The 24,286-nt window shown below is 41.3% G+C and overlaps 1 protein-coding gene across 14 annotated transcripts in view; it reads left to right on the top strand.

Annotated features, from left to right (window-relative positions):
- ESRRG (estrogen related receptor gamma) overlaps positions 1 to 24,286 on the top strand; it is a 507,715-nt gene that overhangs the window by 428,335 nt on the left and 55,094 nt on the right. For all 14 annotated transcript variants that reach the window (XM_053667349.1, XM_053667344.1, XM_053667342.1 and 11 more), the window contains one exon: positions 21,949 to 22,059. In XM_053667349.1, coding sequence (XP_053523324.1) covers positions 21,949 to 22,059 — 111 coding nt within the window. The remainder of the gene's footprint in view (positions 1 to 21,948; positions 22,060 to 24,286) is intronic.

The following is a 24,286-nucleotide window of genomic DNA, read 5'->3' as shown; positions in this document are numbered from 1 at the left end:
ACACAGACAGAGAGAGAGAGACAGAGAAACAATGAGACCCCCTACCTAATCCCCTCCACAGAGGGCATCACCAGCCTAACCAATGTTAATTAACAGGAAATGCTCTCATTTCAGTGTGGTGATTACAGGCAGAGCCTAAGGAGAAGTCAGTTTGGTCTCCCAGGGGGCTTTCATGTTAAAAAATGCATAGGGTACCTTTTTCTCTTCCTTTTTTCCTTCTTTAATTCTCCTCGTCCATGATTTCCAGATAGGCAGCGGGCCCACGCCTGATTTTATTACCATCACGCACTCTTCATGGTCATCTTTTAATATTTGAAAGGATCATTTGTTAACTGGAAATGGTCAACTTTTTTTCTTGGGCTTTTGAAATATAATTTTCAATTTTTAATTTGATTCATTTAGATGAAATCATTAATCAGGGTTGAAACTGAGTTAATTTTCTGGAAAATAAATGAGGTTGTTAGAGTGAACATTATTAAGTGGGCTCTTTGTAAGGAAGGATAATAGCTGGAAATACGGAATCCTTGGAGAAGTGCGAAATGTGGGTAAAAACTGAAATGATTTCTTTTCCTTGTTAAGTGGAATAATTTATTTTAAAAATTAGTTGGATCGGAGGATTTTCAGCATTAAGCATTATAAACACCCCATTAATTATATTTAAAAAATTGTAAATAGCAAAGTTTTGAGAAATTACAAGGACGGGACTTGGTACAAAGTTCTTTTCCTTATTCTGAAATGGTAGAGGCATGTAATTTTTAATGTGCTTTTTTATTCTTTTTTTCTTTGAAAACGACTTGTGAACCAGTGCAATATGTCCCCACTTAATGCTGTCCATAGGTCCTGTGACTCTGAGCATAACGATGTGTAATGACATCAGTTTCACGGGAAGCTCATTGACACAAACAAGGGTTGAGCTCCTACGACATATCAGCAGTATACCCAAATGATGTTAAACGGAGCGATGTTATTTGGGGATGTGCTATTTGCACTTTCGTGTATTTTACCTCTTAAATCTCTTTTCAGATTTTCAAAGCCCCTGACTGTGGTTGTAATGATAAAATAAATCAGAAAGAAATATCCAAACTTCCAACGTGTTTAGTTCCCCAACATTTTCCTCATGTCTTGATTTATAAGCGATCCCTTCAGGTGGTCTGTCTTCCTTTCACAGTCCCATATCACTACACTCATCACTTTCTCCTAGACTCTCAAATCTCTACAGCACTCAGGGATTCAGGTTGTCACATACAGTCTTAACTCTTGACTCCGCACTGTTTTTAATTGTTATCATATTATTTCCTACATGTATAGAAATCATTTAACCAGATTTTTAAAACCTTGAGTGTCAAAATTATTAGTTTCTTTCTATTCCATAACTTCTTTTCTGCACGCACAAAGTAGTAGAACATTTAATTAGTTCTTTTGACTAATCCACTCGATGAGTTATAGGAAAGTAACAGGAAGGACATCCAAGCCACAGACCATATCAGGTCTCCCCACCCCCCACATTGGAACCAAGATCAGATTTTGGAAATGCTAGAAGAAAGTTTATTTTTCTAGCTTAGTCTGGGGCACAGTGTGGCATTAAGTGACTAGGATGGTGAGCAGAATACCCTACCCAGGAAAATGAAAGTTGAGATTTGCCCAGCCACCCAGCCACCTCAGTTCATGCTTTAAATGAGATGTAGACCACTGGAGAATTCACCACTTAGAGTTGTCTCCATTTCTTAAAGTTTTACACTGTGGGTTTTCAATATGAACAATTTCCATCAGGGCTTTTAGTTGAATGCTCTATGTGGAGAAGTTCCTATTAATACAACTCAAGAGAGTTTTAGTGGAACCTCCATAAAAGCCCTGTTACCTATTTTCAAGCATATGTAGCAAGTACAGTCACCCTAGCGCCCCCTACTTCCCCCCTTCAAAGCTAACCTGCTTAATGATCAAGCTTCATTGGCAGAATAAATTATACCATCAACTTGACCTATTCACGTGGTTTTCGGTAGTCACTGCTCTTCACAGTTTTTTACTTCTAGTCCCATAAACCAATATATGAATAGAATTAGATAGAAATATTGGCCCAGAGACACCAACATGATTCACTAAGGTATCTTTTCACCTCTTGATCTTAATGAGTTAATACACATGAAATATTCGGGGACAGTGCCTGGTTCACAAGAAACATTCAATAGGTGTTAACTACTATTATTATCAATGTTATTGGGAAACAAGAGGAAAAAGCATATGCAGTTGATATAAATGTGTGTCGTGTATTCAAGTGTATGCTTCTGTTCATGTACCACCACTGTAGCTGGATTGAAGTTTCCTCTACACAGATCTGATCAAGTCATTCATTTCCTTCTCTCCCTCACTTACCACACATCTTATTCCACCACTTGAATCAGCAATTTTTAACTGCTGTGCCACAAGAACTTTTAAAGCATCTAGTACCCGACTATTTAGTCAGGGGCACTGACCTCTTTTCCCTTAAACTGTCAAATTAAAAAAAGAAATGACAACAGCCAACACAACAAAAGTTGTCAGTGTGAGTGAATCAAAATTGTGCCTATTTTTGTCAGATTGGCAAAAAATACATATTTTTTGGTGTGCCGCAGAATTTTAGTATTCAGTTTATGTGGGCCATGAGACGAAAAAGGTTGGAAATCACTGACTGAATTCATAGGTGGCCCTTCAAATGTCATAAGCTAAAGACTCCGTTTTTCTGAGTGGTTTCCAGGATGTGCAGAACCAGGGCCCTTCCCTCATCTCCAGCCTCGCAGCATGCCACCCCGCAGAAGTCCGCATTGCCCAGGCAGCACTGGCGAGTCAGACCTGGTGATGGGAATGGTCCCTAACCACACCGTCGAATGAGGTGGCCACCTGCCACCTGTGAGTGTGGAGCATCTGAAACTTCGCTCCTGTATCCGAGAACCTGGAAGCCAGGTTTTGTTTTCATTCATCTGCACTGACATGTAAAAGGTTGCATGCTGGACAGCACGACTTCCAGATCCTCTTTCCAGTTGCCTCTTGGCCGCTGCTGCTCTCGGAGGCTTACGTGTCTTCCCAGCTTCCTCCCCTCTATTTGTGTCTTCACATCGGACTCCATGATGCCCCGTCCTTTTCTGACTTCAGCAGAGAAGTTAAACTTTCTTCCTTATGCTCCGCCTAGGTCCTGGCCCACGTCTCAAAACGCAAGCATGATGGGACTATAATTATTTATCTGCATGCCCGACCCCCCAAGAGAACATGAGCCCTGGAAAGAGTACTTCAGTGCCTCCCACAGAGACCGGCACAAAACAGGCACTTTACACGTATTTGAACAGACTGAATTGGGTAAATCTATGAGGACAAAGATGGGACCAATCCCTTTTACTTTTTATTTTTACATTTTAATCTTCACCTGAGGATATGTTATATTGATTTGAGAGAGAGAGAGAGAAAGAAAGAAACATCAATTGGTTGCCTCCAGTACAACTCCCTGACAGGGAATCGAACCTGCAACCTTTTGGTGTACAGGAAGATGTTCCACATAACCGAGCCAACCTGGCCAGGACAAACCAGTCCCTTTTAGCTATAATTGAAAATTAAGTGTGTTCCACTTGTTGTTATTGAGTAGGACAAGCTTAAACATTTTAGCAATGGTACAGAGAAGAACCTCTACATGGTCTGTAGGCAGCTTTTACTTTTATTGTAAACATGGTACAAACACAAGAGGTCAAAAAGCAGCCTGTAGTCTTAATGAGTTAACCTGTGCGCCGGTACCATTTGCAATACATTAACACTTGGAATTGTAGAGCCTTAGTACTCAGGATGCCCTGGCCAGATTAGATTTGGTCCAAGTCATACAGTAGACAGATGCCAACATATGCCACTGATTGCAAAAACAATTAAATTTAGTTACTGTTTGGATGTGAAAGACTAAGCTGCGATTCACTTATTTAGGCACTGACTGCATTGTGATGGTGTAACCATCTGTCCCGTACATGAAACATTCAGCGCACATAGACTTGTGGCATTGACGTTGGCTAGTGGTGTTGGCCCAAGTGAATGCAAATGTTTAATGTTCACAAACAGAAATGGGTTTAGAAGTAGCTGTGCTGTCCTCCTGTGTCCCGCCCCCTCTCCCTCCCTTCTGCCGTCCTGTGCTCCCTCCACTCCCAATGAGGCACAGAAAAGAGATGGGAGGCCCGTGGGCCAGTATAATAACTCCGGTGCAACTTCCTGATTCTGAAGGAGGCTCCCTGGTCAGTTTCAGTCTCTTTCAAACAACCTCATGTGAGTTTGGAATCAGAGCACCGCCCCCCGCCACGCCACAACCCCTGCCTCTGAGCTGGGCAACGGCCCTTTTGTTTTGCTTTATTTTCACACACGGAAAATAAAGTGTTCACATGAGCTCATTTCCTGAGACTGGAGTTGGCAGTCTCATCGGGAGGAAGAGAGGGAGCTCCGAAGATGAAAAGCCCTCGCCGTGACAGAGGTCTTTATTACTTTGGGCAGTAATGGAATGCGGTGGACACAGAGTAAAGTGACGGCCACTAGGGAGGGCATTTAGGGAAAACCAGAGCAGCAATCGTGTTTTAGGTTGTTCTCATCCGACTGTCCATGAGCCAGCTGACCCCAGGAAGGGGTTCCGACAGGCTGGGAGTGATGCTGAGAACACCTGCACTTACCCAGGGGAATGCGGAGCGGTGAGGAGTCAGTCCCCGGTGGCTCTTTGAATTGTCTTGGGGGCAGCGTGCATCAAAAATAATGCATCCCTCTGTCTTCCCTTATACTATCCAACTTGTTGCAGATTTTTTTTTAATCTATCATTTTTCTGCCAAAATTATGCAGACAGCAAATGCTGTGAGTACTTTATATAATTGTTTTCATGATCTGGCATTGCAGAAAATAAAATCTCCACTGGATCCTAAGGACGTTGAGGCAGTTTTAGGAGAAATTCCACACCTCAAGTAATTGGGAGGTGGGGGAGAATAGCCAGCAATGCCTATTTTACTGAATTGTATTTGAATAGACAGCTAAGTGATCCCTCTTAAAATTTATTTGTCTCCAAAAAAAATAGAGAAAAGGTACTAAAAGCATAATAGAAATAAAATCTCCATTGCCCCCTTTCCGAGAAATGGGCATTTCATGCATTTGACATTTGATAGTAGCATTTTGTTTTTAAAAAGTATTTGAAATTTAATTCTCCGAAGTAATCGAAAGAGGTTCTTACTGTTCATTCTGCTCCATGAAATTCCTGAGTGTGTTTTATCGAGTGGGATGATAAATAAGTGCAATCCTGGTTGGTCACGTTAGACTGTTAGCAGTTTGCAGAGTCAGTGTCCTGTTTCTCTGTTTCGTGACCCCGTCATTTCCGAGCAAACCTGCGTTCCTCAAGTCATGAGAGCTGAGTATCACGAGGACTAGAGAATTTCATTGGTAAAATATTCAAGTAACAGTACCAAACTTGAACAAAAGGCCATATTCTTTATGATTCACATCGTGTGATGTGCTACATGTTTTGATCACCCTGGTTTTCTTTTTTCAAACACGCATTGCGCACCGTTGCCTAGAACACCTTGCCCCTCCCGTCTGTCTGAGGAGGAGAGGAGATGTATTTCCCGTTCTTCCACACGTACTTGCAGCATTTTTCCTAGAAAATTTTGTAGAAGCCTCACTTCTCCCAGAGTCTGCTCCCTGCCGGAGGGATTAAGTGGTTGCCTATTGGGATATGACAGGCGATTAGAAGTGCCCCGGGTCTCAAAATACCTTCTCTACTAACACAGAGTCCTGACGTTCCCCCCCATGAAGACTAACTTCTTTGTATTGCAACTTTACACGCTCATCCCTCCTGGGAAGAAGAAAAATGAAGGCCGTGGGGAATCTGTATTTTCGACATGTCTGCTATGGGCCAGGTGCAGTGTGAGGCCTTTTAGGAATGTTCCTTATCTCATTCTTCACTCTTACTCCGCAGGAGAGGAGGCAAATGATACTCAGAGGTGTTAATGAATTGTGCAAGGTCACACTGTGAGAAAGTGGTAGAGCTGTGATTCAAATGCCAACCCGTGATTTTTTTCCACTTGACTGTCTGGGGAACTGAGTGACTAGGTTTCATCAGCTGGTCCCAGGGTGCTGGGTGCTCCATTCAGCTCGTGAAGTGGATGGAGGCAGTGGCGGGGCTAGCGAAGACAGTTTGCCAAAGGTCTTTTTTCTAGACCGGATGGCCGGCCACGCAGTGGGGCAGATGGAAACTGAGTAAATAGGTATTCATGGGCATCTTGCAGTCCTTCAAATATTGCAACTTGAAACAGTGCTCAGAGAGGTATAAATAATATTATTGCTTTAAGTAAAAATAAAATGTATTCATTTCTAGAACAGAGTCTCGGAAACTAAAATGAAGTCTATAAAGTCATAGAGTGGATTTGGAATGTAATGTTAAATAGAATAGCCGAGTTTGTGCACCAGAGACAGAGCTTCCCATTCTGTTGTGATGAGCAAGCTAAGGCCCAAGAGGCTGAAGATCTCACACCTGGGAATTGGGGGGTGTGAACTTGACCCTGTCTCACATACTTCAAGTCACAATGCCACCATTAGGTGTTTTCTTTACACCAATTATAAAAGATTTCCCTTCTCTTTTAGGACTCGTACTACTATTAAGATTTAGCCAGTGTGAATGGAGGAAGTCCTAGAATTTTATTCAAATCTCTATATTGTTCGTTTTGACTTCAAGTCTGCTAACTTCATCAACAAAAACCTTTAAACTAGGTAATTATTCAAACTTTACAAAAGTGTACCGATAGCAGTAGACTTGTAATTAGTTTTAGAGGAATAATTATAATGCAGGTCATGATTTACAATTGACCATTATCAGAACCCAATCTTCTAGACAGTGGTTGGCCTGGTTGTCGTAGACATTCCAGTTTAAAAAGACAGGGTTTGGGGGAGTGGGCAGCCTCAGGGTTAGAATTGTCTTTTTAATGTCTTTGAAACAATGGTCTATATTTCCATTTAATTAAAACAGTAAAGTCGCACCTCAAATATATGGAATGCACCAACAACTCTAATTGATTTTGTTCATTTCCTTTCACTCCTTTTTTTTTTTTAAATCACAATTAACTCTAAAGGACTGTCCATTTTCATGAAGAAGCATGGCAGCAGAGGAGAAGACAGATGACCCCAGACTCCCATGCGCTAACTGAGATGGCACAGTAAGCCATGGGAGCAAGACCAAGTCATTCCAGGGTGGTTCTCCTTCTTTTTTTTATAATGCTGACATGCAGTCAGCCCCTGTGGTGCCGTTCCCAGGGTGCTCACTCTCGTCCACAAACCCGGTAAAGGGTTGGATCTGCCTCAATTTCTTTACTTGTGGAATGGGAAACAGCCACGCCTGTCTCTCAGAGCAGATACGAGAATCCGCTGATGTAAATAAACTAGGCGAAGTGCTTCACGAAGCACAAAGCAGAACACAAGTATTTTTCAAATGAGAGCCCCTTCAAAGATGGCACTCTTTCCTGAAATTGCGCTAACTCCACTGTCATTAGAATCAATTGAAAACACAAGTTCCAGATCTGGAAAAAGAAAATTGAAGTCAGTTTTGGAATGGGCACGTGGATAATACTGCTTTCCGGTAGTGCTAATCTTTTGGAGTCTTGGGAAAAGGAGAGAGAATAAAAAAAGGAGGAAGAAGAGACAGAAAAGAGAGTGAGCCACACGAAAGGAACTCAAAGTAAAACATTCACCTCAGGGGATTACTGAACACTCTACGACTGATGCAGGGTGGGGCAAATGTAGGTGTGCAGTTGTTCACACGGGGCATAATATAATAACTAATCGATAATTACACAAGAATAAACTGTGTTTTGCATACTCACCACTGTAAACCTACTTTGGCCCCATCCTGTATATTTGCATGGACACACAATATGGGTTTATAATTTACATTGTTTCCTTGAATTTCATGACTACCAATTTGAAGACTTCAGGCCAGTTATTTTGTAGGATCTCCTTGGATTTTGGTTATTACGTTGTTTTTTTATGATCAGATTCAGGTTATGAATGTGGCACGAATATCTGTGGAATGACACTGATTCGACTGCATCACATCAGATGGCACTTCAGTCCCCTTGCCACGTTACGGATGATAGTAGCTTAGTCACTTGAGAATGGGTATCTGTAGGCTTCTCCACCATAACGTTGTTCCTTTCCCCTTTGAGAGTGGTAAGAACTTTGTGGGGGGATAATTTGAGAATTATGTACATAATCTATTCCCCATTCAACCCTCAGTTTATTCATTTATCAATGTCACTATGACTTGTGGGTTCTTATTTCATTCAGTGAGTTATGCTCCATTGATATCAGTGTTTATTTTGATGCTCAAATCGTCCCAGATTTATCCAGTGGGAGCTCCTTCAGGCTGGCTTCTTAGGAGTTCCTGACCTGTTCCTCTCCTTCTTGGCTCACTTTCTTTTCTAGCATGAAAAAACAATCCAGGTTCATTTGCTACTTTTCATGGTACAGTCTTTAGAGTTGGCTCTTTCTTCAAAGGAACTTTAGTCCTTTGTGGTATAGAGTGGAAATTAAGAAGCTGAGATCTAGACATCTTTGCAAATATATATTTTTGTCATTCTGGAGGGTTTTCCAACACCAACAACAGTTCTCTGACTCTCCAGACATCAACTGAGTGTTCAGAAATTCAGTTCAGTTCTGACGCTATCTACCCAGACTTAGCATCACATCCCTCAAGTTCAGGGCTCAGTCCCACAAAGCTGTCCTCACTGCCAATGACAAGTCCAAGTCCACCCATGCTTTTGACCCACTGGCTATAAATTGCAGTTTCCTGTACTCCCTTTTTAGATTTAATAATTTGCTAACATGGCTCATGGAACTCAGGGAAGCACTTCACCTATTACTTTAATTATTAAGGGTACACCTGAAGAACAGCCAGATGGAGGGTATGCACAGGGCAGAGTATGGGCGGGTTCCAGAGCTTCTCTGCCCTCTTTGGGCATGCCAATCTCTTAGCATCTTAGTGTATTCACTGGCTTGGAAGTACTCCAAACCCTTTTCCATCATTTACAGTGTTTTATGGGGGTCTTCCCATATGAAAAGGCTGTAGAAGAAGCAATAACCCAAGAGACAGAAGAAATAACAGTAGTCAGCCTTGCAAGCTTGCTGAACTCAAAGTGTACTGATTGCATGTGCTAGCATCCCTCGTGGTCCGTGGGTATCATTCAAATCACTCCATTACATTGAAGATAAAGGCGGAATCACAGGTATAATCCACTTATTTATTGATACTGGTTCCAATTAATTGAGGATGGAATGTTAGCCAGGGCGAATCCACGTTGATGCCCCATGTCTGCAAAGACATGGGGGAACTCACACAGCTGTTCGTGATACATTTCATCCATGATACTGTCGCTGCTAAAATCAGATTTGATTCTAGTCAGAGCTCACGTGGTCTCAAAAGATGTTTAACGTAAAATTAGGATTAATGGCTCGATGTCGCCTTTCTAAATAGAGTCATGCTTGGGAAATGGACACACCTCAGGACTGACACGCTGCTCGTGTGAGCACTGATAATCATGGGCTGTGGCCATAGAAAGCCCGCAGTCTGTCTCGGCTTCACACAGGTTTATTACTCAGGTGGGGGTGGGTGGGGGTGCTGTATGTGCTTCTTGCTCCATAGTGGTTCCCTTTCAGGGTCCTTTTCTTTTGTGTCTTTCCGGATAGTTGTATTTAAAAAATAGGAATTCTCTTTTGCAACTCCAAACATAAATGCTTCCATAAGAGCAGAAAAGGAGACAAACCTTCTCTGGTGACAATTATTGTTCTTATTTTTTTTTTATTTATTCATTTTTGGGTTCATTTAGTCTGGCTAAAATTACATACATATTCATGTTCCTTAATAAGAACAAAGCTTTACTCTTGGTTATTTTCCATAATTTTTTCCTCATAAGCAGTTTGATAGGCATGTGCTTTAACTATTGGAATGGAAGTTCACAGACACTCTAAGGAACGTGGTTTCCGATCTATAAATCATTAATTCCTTCCCCAAGGTCCATATGCCGCTTTCTCAAAATACAGTAAAATTGCCACTGCTTTCTTTTTTAAATTTCATCTAATTCCTAAGAGTGACTAATTTGGTGTATCTCAGGGACTCTGGAGATGTACCAGTTATATTACAAGAATTGGCGTGCAGTTCCAACAGATTTCACTCGGCAGAAAGATGTTCCTTCAAAAAGCAAAAACATTTAGTAAGCACAGTGGATGAATTTGAAGACAGCCTTTGCTCCCATTGACTATAAATAGCAGTGGAGACCCGTGCTTAGCAAGAAATTCTTTAAGAGGGCCGATGTGGACCAACGCAAGTCAGCATTCCTAACTGGCAGGTGCAATGTATGGGCAGAGATGATTATTTTGTATTTATTCTTGTTTGATTTCTAATGAAAACTCTTTCAGGCATTATCATTATTATCCTTAAAACCCTGCTTAATAGCATTTTAAAATTAGAATTTCAAGAGGTAGTCTATAGTACAACTTGAGCAGTTAGGCAATTTAATTTATATGTATGCCCATGTATCCTGAGGGCCTAAGTAAAACAAAAGGATTATTTCTAAATAGCTACCAACTTGTCATGTGATCCATTTAACCAGCCAATTGTCGGACCTGGCTTCTACTGGGGGGCTTCTCACCATTGGCCCCTGTGTAGAAATGAAGAATGTAGACCAAAAGCTATAAACTGGTAGCCGAGGGACCACTCACTGCCCAAAATAAAATTGTGGAAACACTTAAACATGGGGAGATTTTATATAAAGATCCAGATTGCTGGCTTCCTTTGAAAACTGGACTTCTGAAAACACCGGAAGCATGCTCTGGTGCCAGCCCTGCTCCCGCACGGCCGTATCCCGACACACTGGCCCCGGCAGTGAGGTGGCACAGCTTGCGGGGCAAATGCTCTCTTATTCACCACACGACATACCCCTCATGTTTTACAGCACACAGTCCCTTTCATTCATTCACTTTCTATGCATGGTGTCTGTAGTTATTTGAATTTGCAATCCTGATATCAATATCAATATAAATGTGTGTATAACGTGTGTGTTTTTTTGGATGGGAAAACTTTGCAAATAAATAATTCTCATGAAGTTATTACCCAGCCAAATTATTATCAGGAAAATGAATTATATCTTAATGATTTCAAATTGTGTATGTGTATCTATCTATGTATCTATCGTATGTGAATATATATATGCATATATATATATATACACACATATACACTATACTTTCTGGAAAGAGAGTAACTATAGATACTGAAGTGAAAGCTTACCCATTATGGTATGTTTACAGAAATTTGATCATATTTGGTCAAGGCCTTTTTATTTTTAAATTTTTTAGTTATTGATTTAAGAGAGAGTGTGAGAGAGAGAGAGATCAATTTGTTGTTCCATTATTTATGTATTCATCGGTTGATTCTTGTATGTGCCTGGACCAGGAATCAAACCCACAACCTCAGCATATTGGGATGATGCTCTAAGCAACTGAGCTACTTTGCCAGGGATTCCCTTTTTATTTTGAAACTCCAGATGAAATTTGGTTAAATTACAGAGTAACCCTAAGCCACTCATTGGTTGTCTTTAAAATATCCATTATCAGGGCCCGTTCTCCTCTCCTTGGCATAATCTAGGTCTGTGTGTTGTAAAAGGGCCACAAATCTGAAGTTCTGTACGATTTTTTATATTTCAATATCCACAGCGATATGCAACAGGCATTGATCTTTTCCTAATGCAGTAATAAGCTGGAAGCATTTTTCAAACATGGGCACTCTGCTTGCTTGATTATCATCAAGAACAAAAGGAAATGCATTTGGCCAAGGTCACCGGGAGGGGAACTCAAAGACCTGGGCCAGAAAGCCTTCTGCTCGTCTGGTTCATTAGTGCCGTCCATTTGGCTCTGGTCTTCCCTGACTGAAAATATGAAGTGTGTTGATGCTTCCAACTGCCAAGCAGTTGTACTTGGAGTCCATGGGTCAATTCCATCATTTTAAGTGCACCACTTCATTCATAGAAACTTCAAGCTGGAAGGGAGCTCGGCACGTGATCCAACTCATTCATCGGCTTCCAGGCAGGCGAGCAAAAAAAAAAAATGCCTCTGAGAGAGAAGGGTGTTCTTCATTTGTCAAATTTCCCAGGGATGGGTACCTGTGGTCTTTCTTGCTCAGTATTCAGTATCTAAATACAATTTGCATGAGTCAGTTTTTCTTAAGTTCTCTCTGAGAGTTTTCCAGAAAATCAAATGTAGCTTCCTCTTGTGTTGTCCAGGATGAATATTGAAAAAAAAATTCCGCTGTCATACTTTTCAGCAACTCCCCTTTTTTTAGTGCTTCATGTTATATTGTTGTCTTCAAGTTTTCTATACCTTCCTGAAGCTGGAATATACTAGTGCATCATGGGGAACATGACAGACAAGAATTGTCAACAATACATTCATACCTTCTGTATATGCCCATGTAGACATTTCCGGTTTAGAAGTATCATAAGAAAAGCCACCAATGAAAAATAGCTGATTTGTGCATGACTAGAATGCACAGTGTAAATTTATGTCTTTATTCACTTGGTATTTTGGGGAGCCTACCATATGGGAGGTGTGTGCCATAATGAGTAATATATAATTAAAACATATACCAAATTATTCGGCTGTATTTTAATTCTCTGAAGCTGTTTCAGGAGCAGTATCTTGTCCCACTGTGCTGTCAACCTGCAATTTCTTGTGGAATGAAGATGAATGTATAATAAATAAAAAAGAAAATATCTTGAAGGTTGATTTTAACCCAGTCTGTGTTTCAAAAATGTAGAGAGAGACTCTATTGAGAGGAAAGAGTAAGAGAAGGTGGGTTTGGGAAATTGCGGGTTTGTAGAAATTCACTGGAAGATCTGCGTCTTCCTCCTACATGAGGTTGTCGCACTTGGAGTCTTTAATTCCAGTATCCAGTCTTGAGCTGCCTCAGGACGAAAAAAGTGCACTTGTCTTTCCTCGGCACAACCCAGGATGCAGTGATCCCCTCCTAGCATTGTGCGCCATGTTGAGGATGGGCCGCCACCTCCCTTCTTACCCATCACATAACAGCAATGCATGGCGAGGTCTATCAGGAAATTCATGATCCGGTTCAAGTACAGCCTTTTGACAGCTAAGACCCAGTCTGTCTGGCATCTGGGAATGTCATCTGGAGTCTTCTCTGTCCCTTCGCACAGTCTTCACACATCCTGATGGGAGAAGAAAACTACAGGCTGTGGACTCCACCCTACCATAACCCTTTAATGCAAAGTTTTCTCATTGGCCCTGAGAGTATGCATTGCCCAATTATTATGTTCCTTGACTGGGGGTGTTGACATGTTCAGGTTGCTTGTATATAACTCTCCCCCAGGTCTTTAACATCGTGAAGCACTTCAGCATGGGTCTGGAGTAGCCCTTCAGTAAAATCTAGATGCACCGAGCAGTAAAATGAAAGTGTGGTTGAACATGTGGCTCAAGAACCAGATGAAATAAAAATATCTTTCCATATGCTTACTGTCTACAACAAGTCAAACTGAATTCCTAGTCATCTTGCTGAAATCAGATCGAGGAGAAATTCTGATAACATGCACGAGATCAAAGGATGATAAATGGAAATTAGTTGTACAGGAAACATTACTTAGTTCGCATGCGTGTTGCTGTCAGTCTTTGCTTATATGCCTTTCTTTCATGGGAGTAAAAACATCGTGCCTGGCAAACTGTTTTTATCACTTCCCCTCTTGCTTCTCCTAGTCTAGTTTTTCTCATGAAGTCTTAAATCCCTCCGCACTCTAATTTGTCATCTTTGGGGGAGAAAAAGTATATTTTAATTAGTGTGAAAATGTGTGTGTGGTGCCCTTTACTCTTGTGGACACCTCCGGACTCAGGGCAGCTGAGAATGTACTGTGATATTTCTGTGCGTGTTCTCTCCAAGACAATTCTCTCGTACATTCTTTTGTTCTTTTCTTTCCTCCATTCGCTTTCCTCAAAGGTGTTTCACAGCAGGGGTGGCGGAGGAATGAGGTTTGTGGTCATACACGGAGTTGGCAGAGAAAGGGCTAGAAATCACTGTATTTTTTTTTATGTCACAACACACTCCACATCGACCTGTTATAGAGTCTCTGACTTTTGTTATCTTCATGTATTTCTTCTTGTTTTAGTTTTTTCAGGCTGCTATACCAGAATATCATACATAGACTAGGTGACATGCAAGCAACCAGAATTTATTTCTCATGGGCTGTAGAGGCTGAGGAATCCAAGGTCAAGGCGCTGGTGGATTCGGGGCTGGACGAAGGCCTCCTGGCTCATAGTCTGCCTTCTTCTCACTGTGCCCTCACATTGCAAAAAAAAAAAAACAGGGGAGCTCTCTGGGGTCTCTTATAAGGGCGCTAATCCCATCATGACCCAGTCACCTGCTAAAGACCCCACCTCCAAATACCATCACGTTGGGATTGAGTTTCAACATTGAAGTTTTGGGGGGACACACGCCTTTGGACCATGGCTGTCCTTGTTGACCCCACGAAAGACTTGGGGTGGAGCACCAGCCCCGGGTACATTCCTCTCCATTGAAGAAGACAAAATCAAACCAGTGTGTCGAGCTTCATATTTAATTCATTTTGCCAGGGCATTGAAGTTTGCGTAAGAGTAGCTGTGCTGCTTTTTCACACAGAGAATCTCCATGCAGGGCTGTGCCGTGTTATCACTGATACCACTGTATTCACCTAGTGCTGCCATTGTTACAGAAATGAGAAAGAAGTGTCATGGGGTCCGAAGAAAAGTTCTTACTGGTGCGGGCATCTGTACATTCATGTTATATTTTTAAATTTTTTTTAAGATTTTATTTATTTTTAGAGATGGGGGTAGGGAGGGAGAAGGAGAAGGAGAGAAATATAAATGTATGGTTGCCTCTTACAACTGGGGACCTGGCCCTCAACACAGGCATGTGCCCTGACTAGGAATTGAACCAGCGACTCTTTGGTTGGCTGGCCAGCACTCAGGCCACTGACCTATACCAGCCAGGGCTAACATTCATGTTATATTAATGTTGAATCTCTTGAGGTGATTTTCTTCCTCCATAGTTTATATGCAAGGTATAATTCTCTTTTCACATGACCTGGACGTGTTCTTGGTACCAGATTTACTTTATGGCCAGTCTTCACTTTGCCAAATCATAATCGCCAGAAGAATAAATCTGAGTAAACAGCATGCATCACTGTGGCTCTCCAAATTTCTGCTGGAGTCCGGTGATACATTTCTATTATTTTTTGTTGCGTAACTGACAAATTGGCCCAAACCTAAAACCACCATAAGCGTGTCCTCTGAGCCTCCTAAGCTCTTCTATGTCGCCCAGGTGACAGGCAGTCTCCCACGCTGGGCCAAATGACCTCCTGACTCCTCACCGCCTTTCTCTGCCACCTAGGTCCTTTTTTATTTTTTAAGTGGAGAGAATGCGTCCCTTTACAGCTCATGTTTGCCCTTTTGGTCATTAGATGCCCCTGGATTCCTTGCCACGGAACAAAACCGTGTGACCGTGGCGCTCAACCTAGCAACCTGTAAACCAGCTGGGTTGATTTCATATTTAATTCATTTTTACAGGGCATTGAATTTTGCATAAATAATATCTGTGCTTCTGTTTACACGGAGCATCCCCATGGGGAGCTGTGCACTGTTATTACTGTATTATTGTGTTAAACATTGCCGCCGGTGCCACATGTAATTGTGAATTAGCAGAATCACTTCTCCCCGTGTTGATATGCCTCCACATTTCATGTCTTCACCCACTAACTCATAACTTTATTCACCTGGGAAGGCAATTTTGAAAAGGATAAAGGGAAGAGTCACCAGTATTAAAGGGTAACAAGAGAAAATAGAGTTTAGATAGGCATAAGTCACAGCAAGCTCTCTCTCTTCCAATCGCTTATGAAATTTTTAACAGGCAAAAAGAAGGAAAGGGGAGAGTTTTCTCCCCCCCTTTTTTTTAAGGCAGTCTCTATGTTTAGCAAATGCAGGCCAAGCATGCTTGCTCGCTCTCTCTCGTTATTTCTGACATCAAGCAAAGTAAGAAATAGTGCCTTTTGAATAGGAGATTTCCTTTAATTACATTGGGGAAGTGATAATGGTAGGTATTGCATGTTTAATGTAAGGCTCTGGATGCCTTTTTTTCTTTTTCTTTTTTTTTCCCCCTTCACAGCCACCTCATCTTGAGCAGAAATAAAAGGTTCAAGGCTTGTCAGCATCAGTTTATAGATAGCTGTTTAAAAATAATGAGATATTGGGTATTGTAAGGCTCAGGGCCGTCTTGCCAGACTCATTTATTTCCATTCACCTTTTGTCAGAATTGAAGACAGAAGACATTCAATTAAAACTTGTCACCTGTTGCAATGACCTAATTTGTACTTGTATGTGTCGTAGATGAGGGCTCCATGCTTCAGCTGAGGACTTTACCCCTGACGGAACAGCATGTCCCCGGCAAAATATGTGGTCTAAGGGTATTTCAAATTTCTCTCATTTTGATTTCAGCTCTAATCCAGATTATAAATTTCAGATATATATATATATACATATATCTGAACCAGCCAAGCACAGTGAATCACACCTTGTGAAAAAGGAGGAGGAACTTCTTTGGGGTTATTTCCTATGCACAGAAATCTGTTACAAATGTATTTTGGATGCAACTGGGATCTGAAGCGGAGGGAAGCCTTCGCAATTTGCTATGCAAGCCGCGCATGTTTAACAGTCCAGATAGCTATCAGGAGACCAAAACGAAAGACTTCCCCTTGCTAATTGTTAATTCATCTGTGGAGCAAGGAAGCTTTAATGTGAGTCATGCCTTTTATCTCTTTTAGTGACTGAGAACTCAGTTTAAAAAAAAAAGTTCACCTAATGGATATGCATTTTCTCTCCCTGTGTGATTTTTCTCTCTATTAGTTCAACAGATCTTTTAATTTTTTAAAGATTTTATTTATTTATTTTTAGAAAGAGGGCAAGGCAGGGAGAAAGAGAGGAAGAGAAACATCAATGTGTGAGAGAAACATTGATTGTTTGCATTTTACACGCCCTCTATAGGGACCTGGCCCAAGACCCAGGCATGTGCCCTGATGGGGAATTGAACCAGTGACATTTTGGTTTGCAGGACAGTGTCCAACCCCCTGAGCCACATCAGTCAGGGCAGTTCAACAGATCTTAATGATGTTTCCACCTGTCATCAGACTATCTCCAAAGATCCTGAGTTGTCATGATATTCCAGCAGGAGTGGAGGTAGCTGGTGGCCAGGGGTGTCTATGAAAACGCGTGAGTCTCTCTTCTGAAGTCTAAACTTCCACCCGAATGTTGCTGTGCCTTGGGTACTTGAGTAAGACAGGCCTTGGGTGAATTGCAGTAACATTACGGAGAAACCAGGAGCAAGGAAGTGAATATCTCTAGGTCTCTGCGTCAGCTCGAAAGCAGAGTGAGTGAGTCTTCCCATCACTTCTGGCTTGCCCACAGCCTGACAGCCATAAACCTTTCTAAGGGAAGTCACCGTGTGGAGGGACACATGCAAAATGACTAGCCTTTCAACCGAAGAAGAGTGTTTGTTTATTTCCCCCTACAAGTTTATCATTCTGTTGACCTCTTCACATGCACCCCATATCATGATGTGAGGATTATTCCCCTGGAAAATTGGGTTTTATCTGCCTGTGCTTCTCTTTTGGAGTATATAACAACTATTCTTTCCCCAAAATAGAGTTTAATGGCAAAGAAGAGTAGAACATGGTGCTTAGAATGCGGGATCTACAGCCATTGTCCCCGGCTCCCCCTCCTCACTCTGGTTCTCCCATCCATACAAAGGGATAACAATGGCCCCCACCTCGTTAGGATTGCTGGAAGGAATGAACATGTTCCTATACGCACAGCAGCCCGTTGCCTAGAACATCATAAGCTCTTCATCACCAGTGACGGCTAGCCACGGGCCCATGTTTTGGTTTATCCCAAGGCACTTCATATAGAGACTGAGTTATTCAATGAACAGTGAAGGCTTTGTTTGGCAGGCAGCTGTAGGTGAGAAGGCAAAGTTTGCTGGAATAGGAACAAAGGGGCTACCTCGAACGGCGCCACGTTTAATGGCACCAGCATTTTGAGAAGGGGCAGTTATACAGAAACTACCTGGGGGTGGGCTCTGCTATTGTCTCGTGTGTTCCTCAAGAACTTTATATGGTTAGAGTCTCCATGGAGTGTACGTGTGAATATACAAATAAGGGCCATTTACCTGCTTCCTAAGAAGCCCATGGCTAGGCACACCCCCCCCCCTTGGGTTAAACTGGTACACTGGTCAGGACATTGTCCCAAAGGAGAACCCCGTCAGAGTCGGCCACCAGACTTCCACTGTGGTGTTTGATACTTCCCAGCTGCCTTTGCTGCTTTCCTGCCTTTCTTCCTCCCCTGTTCATAGTGGTTCCCCCACAGAAATCTCAGGAGGGTTCAAGGGTGCTGCTAGGTGCTTCAAGGAGGGAAGTGTCCCCTCCTAGAAAAGGAAGCTAACGTATCAGGAAGACACAAGGGTGAAGGAGAAAGTTCCCACTTTACTCACCTTGTCCCAGAAGTCTTGCTTTTTTCCAGTCTGCTCCTGGTCTGGTGCTCAATTACAAGCCACTTTTGATAACAATTTAATACTATTGCTTTAGAAAGTTATTAACTTCATTCTCCTTTTAAAAATTATCATTCCTTGAACATGACTATTTGCATTGTTCTTAAGTATCCCGGGAGTCTTTGTAATTCATGTGTTTAGCAAACCTTTGTTTGGGAACCCCGTTGTCAAAGGCACGTTTTAATCGGGGAATGTACACTGGGGTATCCTGTGTAATTCTCTGAAGGGAAAATTTTATTATCCTATGAAATGCCTTTGACTTTGTGCTATTAAAAATGTAAAAAATACTTTTGCCTTTGGACTATATCATATAAAAATTTGCACTTGGGCATAAAAAGTAGACTTAAAATGAGCTGACCTAAGAAGGCCTTGTGCTGAACTTTGCTTCTTGTGGAGTTTATTTGCCTCCCAGCAAATTTTCCCCCCTCCCTGTCCTAGTCTTGCTTCTTCAATTTTGTAAATTCTGACAGTGTATGAGATTTGCAATTCCCTTGTGGCAGCATAGGCACATGCAGCGTTTGAAAGAAGCAGCAATACAAAACGTCACACTTGGTAGGTAATGCCAACTAGCAACATCTTTTAGTAAAAAAATGAAATAAAAAAGATAATGGCAGTCTCCACGTGAACAGAAAGTGTAGTTGCCTAATTAACTTCAAATTCTGTCAAACATCGAACATTGTGGGTGTCTTATTTTCTGGGAGAAAGCTTTTTTCCAAACTTTTTCGAAACTGGCCTACAAGTGAAGTCAAAAAAGAAATTGTTGGTATTTAAGGTTGTAAAGATGTAGAGAAGCAGCCTTTGTCAGCTTCAGTGGGAATATTTGGATTAGACTAGTGTTTATTTATGGAAGATCCGGGTTTCTGAGATCCCGATGGTAAATATTGTTATTTTTTGTTTGCTTCTGTTAAAATCGTTACAGACTTTTACATCATGTATCAGGTTATTTGGATAATTATCCATTCTCTACCCAAATTTGTGTTGTGTGCTCATAGGTAGACTCAGGGAAAGCATCCTTTTTGATGGAATTTGGGTTAATTTCTGTGTCTATTCTAAAAGAACCACCTATGTAAATGATATTATTAGTGACAAGGATGAGCAGCAAATAGAACGGGATACGAGATATTTCTATAAGTCACTTAGACATCGAGTAGTATCATTATTTGGATTGTATTTTTTCAGTTATCTTGCCAATCCATCAGACCTCAACTCTGCTAACCTACAGAACTGAGGCAGGGCAGATATTCAAACTCCATGGGGATAGATTTTCAATAAATGATCAAAATATGTTTAAGTAAATAATATAGCCATATTTCAATAAAATTATGATATAGTGACAACTTTCTTATTTTCTTGGCATTTTTAGGTTTATAAAATATTTTAATAACATGTACGTATAATATTCAGATATATTAATATAATATTAGATCATTGCAGAAAAACATTGGGGTGAATGTCGTCTTTCTATCCACCCGATATTTAGAAAAGCAAATAAATTAAGGAACACATCAAAGTTTACCGAGCCATTGAACAGAAGAGTCATTAAAAAACTCAACTATTCTGACATGCAAATTATGCTTTATTTTTTAAAGCATATTCCTCATATACAACTTAGGATAATTTGTTATGTTATTGCATAGAGTTTTTTTGTGCATGCAATATTATTTTCAGTGACTACTTAGTATACCTCATTTCTTTTTTAAATATTTATTTGTGTAAACCTACTAAGTTAGTCTCAAAGTTGTCTCCTGATTTTATTTAAACTCTGCTTTGATGTTTCAGGATTATATGACATTTCAGGATTCATTTAGAGACCAGGGTATGTCTGTGTGTTTCACTAGAAGTAATCAACTCTTACAATACTGTCTATTATTAAGATAAGAGAAATTGCATTTTTCTTTGTTTTGTGGGTCAATAATAATCTTTACCATTGGAGTATATATATAGTCACCTTCAGGATTCAGATGGAGATAATACCAGCCTTTCCCAGTCTGTTGCCCATATTTCTATGCCTCAGATAACCCACAACTCACATCACATGATATTAATAGTGTGCCGAAAACTGGACCCTTAGCTAAGTTGGCGTGCCAACGTGGCATGGGCTACATCTCCCTCAGAGAAGTTGACAGAGGCCATTTGCATATTAAAGACTCAGATCCTTTAGTAAAATAATGATATCGATGATGCTATTAAACTGAATCTATTTTGCACACTGTTTGAAAAATGCCAAAGTGTGTGCAATGCATTACTTAGCTGACTTTATTAATAGATAATGTTGTACTGTTTCAAAAATTAAGGTACAACCTAATACCACAGAAAGGAGCTCTCACCTCGTTCTTGCTTCCAAGTAATCTTGTCGTTCTTTGGTGAGGATTATATGGTTTTGTTCTAAACTTTGCAATTATACATGGGAAACCAGCTTGTTAACAAGGTCTTTCTCACCACTCCCTCAGATAAAGGAAACACAACTTTTAATTCCTTTCTTTTTGTTTTTCCTCTTTCCTTGATTTTTAAAAAATCTGCCAGCATGTACTCTTTGAATCTTGATACAACCTACCAGTCTTTGGGAGAAATTGTTAGTCAAGCCTACCTAAGGGTTGCCTTCTTCCCGACTTCGCCCTTCAGCTCTGAGCTACTCACACACCCCTTCTTTGATATCTTAGCCTGGGAACTTGCAAGAAGCTCCTCTTTCTAGCCTGAGTTCAGTCCAAACCTACTCCCAGTTTTCTCTCACTCAAAAGAAAATATAGACATATGTCACCATTTAAGTTCTTCTGGTGAGACATGTTAATATAGGGTCATGATAATGTGGAACAATTCTTGTGTCTCACCCCAGCAGCGTGAAGGTACTTTTAAGGCAGCTCAATTCACAGGTCTATATGGAATCCTCTGGTAGATGCCAGGGTTGGATAGCTGGTCAGCTGGTCTACCTGATCCTACACAGTGGGCTTGCAGAGTAAACTGATAAAGAGAATGCCAATTGCCGTTGTCTTTCACTTGAGAAACCGTCTCTTTGCATTAATTCACATGAAACCATGCTTTTTCTTTGACGTGTAAATGTGACTTGGCTGGCCTGGCCAAAGATGTCTACCAGATTTATTATTCCGTGCCAGATTTGGTTTCTAAACAATGTCCCTTATTCGCCACCAATTTTTTTTTTTACATCCCTCTAATATTGCTAGACCATTCTCCTTCTCCTCTCTGTGTCCCCAGCACCCAAGGGTGATGCTCTCTCTGTATCGAATTGGTTTGAAAGCTATTTACCTCAATAGTAAGCCAGCAACTGTCTCTGCCCACAGGAGTACGTCTTGACAGAGTGCGCGGAGGTCGGCAGAAGTACAAGCGCAGAATAGACGCGGAGAACAGCCCGTACCTGAACCCTCAGCTGGTTCAGCCAGCCAAAAAGCCATGTAAGTACAACCCAGGCATCTGGCTTCCCCCTACACAGACGTCCCCCTTAGTTGGCCGTGTGTCCATCAGTTCTGGCACGCCGGTCCCTACCAACTCCAAGGGCACTTGTCTTTGTTAGGAGGGGTGGCATGGCTCCATTCACGAAGACTGCTGTTGAGGACCAACAGCAACTCAGTTAATTATCTTGCCTCTGGTTTTCTCCCCCCACCCCGCACCGTTTTTTGCCTAGTCACTGTGTGGAAGCCGAAGCACATTAAGGCATAGCTTATATCGTGCAGATTTCACATTTACTGGTTATCTTGATTTTCAGAGGTACATAAAATGGATCATACTGCGATCATTAGTTCATTGGAGCTGTTCCTTTCAGATTTCACAAGAAAGTGATTTTTGTAGTTTTCACTAACTAAATGAGTTTGACTGCTCAACCTCCCAATGAAAATACATTAGGAGCCTCATTAATTTGGAGCTAGAGAAGGTGAACACGCTAGCTAGCAATAGACTAAAACAAGAATGTGCCCTGCTAATGACAAGCATAGGTTGATGGTTCCATCTCAGATGCCCTGATGGGCGTTGTGAATTGTGTTTAAAGAGCCCACGGTTTCCGAATGCCGGGTTACAAAGTGAAAGGGTGACAGCATGTTGCTAAAATGCAAGCCCCGTTCTCTTTGCCATTAACTAAAAAGAGCTGGAATATAGATTGAGGCAATCACTGTATCCCATTTTCTGTTAAATCAGTTCACAGCTGTAGTGCAACAGACCTCGCATTTTAGGGTGTTTATGCAAAGAGTTCGTATTAGGCACGGAGAAGTGCTCTAGTGGAAACAGCTCTCACTTTGAGCTGTCTTTGTCTCGGAAGGCACAAGGAGCACTCACCAGAGGAAACCACGGCAATAGCAGTTCCAGAAAAGACTCAGGATTTTGCTTGTTCCCCCCGTCCCCCACTCCAAAATCTACTTTCAAGAGAAGAGAAAGTGTCCGCTTCTAATTCGAATTCTCCAGGAGGGGTCGCTGCTGTGCACCATTCAGTGAGCATATGGGGATCCGTTAAATAAATAAAACAGACCCTGAACTGTAAACCAAAGGACATTTTAGCTATGTCAAAGGAAAAACAACCAGTTTTACATAAAATTAAAGCTTAAGTGAACATATGGCATAGTTTCCTTTTGCCTTTCCAAAAAACATTATGTTGATTATACCTTCAATTGTCCAATCTGGCATCATCTCCTCAGCCTGCAGAATCAGTTTGGCATTCTGCAAATACAATCCAGGACTGCATTAAGCAGACTTTGCTCATTATAATAAAAAAAAAACTTTCTGATAATACAATAAAATGCAATAAACACTAATGCTTAATTTCATTAGAGGTTTAGTTATCCTGGATTCAGTAACACACAGAGTGCCCATTTTTCATTCAGTTTATGCAGACATTGACTAGACCATTGATAATTTCCCCTCCTGGGAGAAAAACGTGCACCAGCCCATGACAGAGGAACATCAGTGGTTTTCTGTGTGAACCTGAGAAATTGGGAAGTGGCTTGTCAAGTACCTTTAAGAAGATTACAGCAATTTCAGTGGGCTTCATTCGTCTGAGATAAAGAGGGCTCCTAATAAATCATTACTCATTATCTCAAGGCCTCTGTGTTAATTTTCCTGAGTCCTTCCAATTAGTGTGTTTTTGTAACAAACATTTATAAAACTTAATTTTCAGATCCTGTCAGATAAGGGCGGAGAGACAGTTCGCAGGCTTTGCACAGAGAGTGGCGGAGAGATTTCTGGGTCCTGACTGATTGTGACCGGCGAACGCCCAGGCATGGAAATTGGGTTCTATTGATTCTAATTAGGGAAACATTAAATAAGATTTACCTGGAAACAGTGCTGCTGGCTGTTCCCTTATCTGAGTGATGGGAATTTCCAAGCTTCCACCAGATGTCTCTGACTCATTGACTTGAGGAAAACATTTTCCTGTACTAAATAAGTAGAATTAGGATTTCCTTCGGTTACATGTCTGTGCCCTTTCTCGCTGCATTTTCTTCTAATCCTGAGCATCCATGGGTTGCCGACAGGTTTTGTTGCATCAACAGAGTGATGGGCACTGCAACTTTCCCAAGAGTAACTGAAAACACAGGGCGTCGTTTCTATAGTGAGTACGGGACACAAATGGCCTTCTTTGCAGATCCTGCGAATTTAAAAAAGAGAGTCTACTTACCTTTAATTTTTCAGTAGAAA

The sequence above is a fragment of the Artibeus jamaicensis genome, unplaced genomic scaffold (genome assembly GCF_021234435.1).
Source record: "Artibeus jamaicensis isolate MK-2021 breed Jamaican fruit bat unplaced genomic scaffold, CSHL_Jam_final contig_467, whole genome shotgun sequence".
In the NCBI taxonomy this organism is placed as follows: domain Eukaryota; kingdom Metazoa; phylum Chordata; class Mammalia; order Chiroptera; family Phyllostomidae; genus Artibeus; species Artibeus jamaicensis.
The sequence above is the reverse complement of the archived record's forward strand: the minus strand, read 5'-3'. Positions and strand labels throughout refer to the sequence as shown.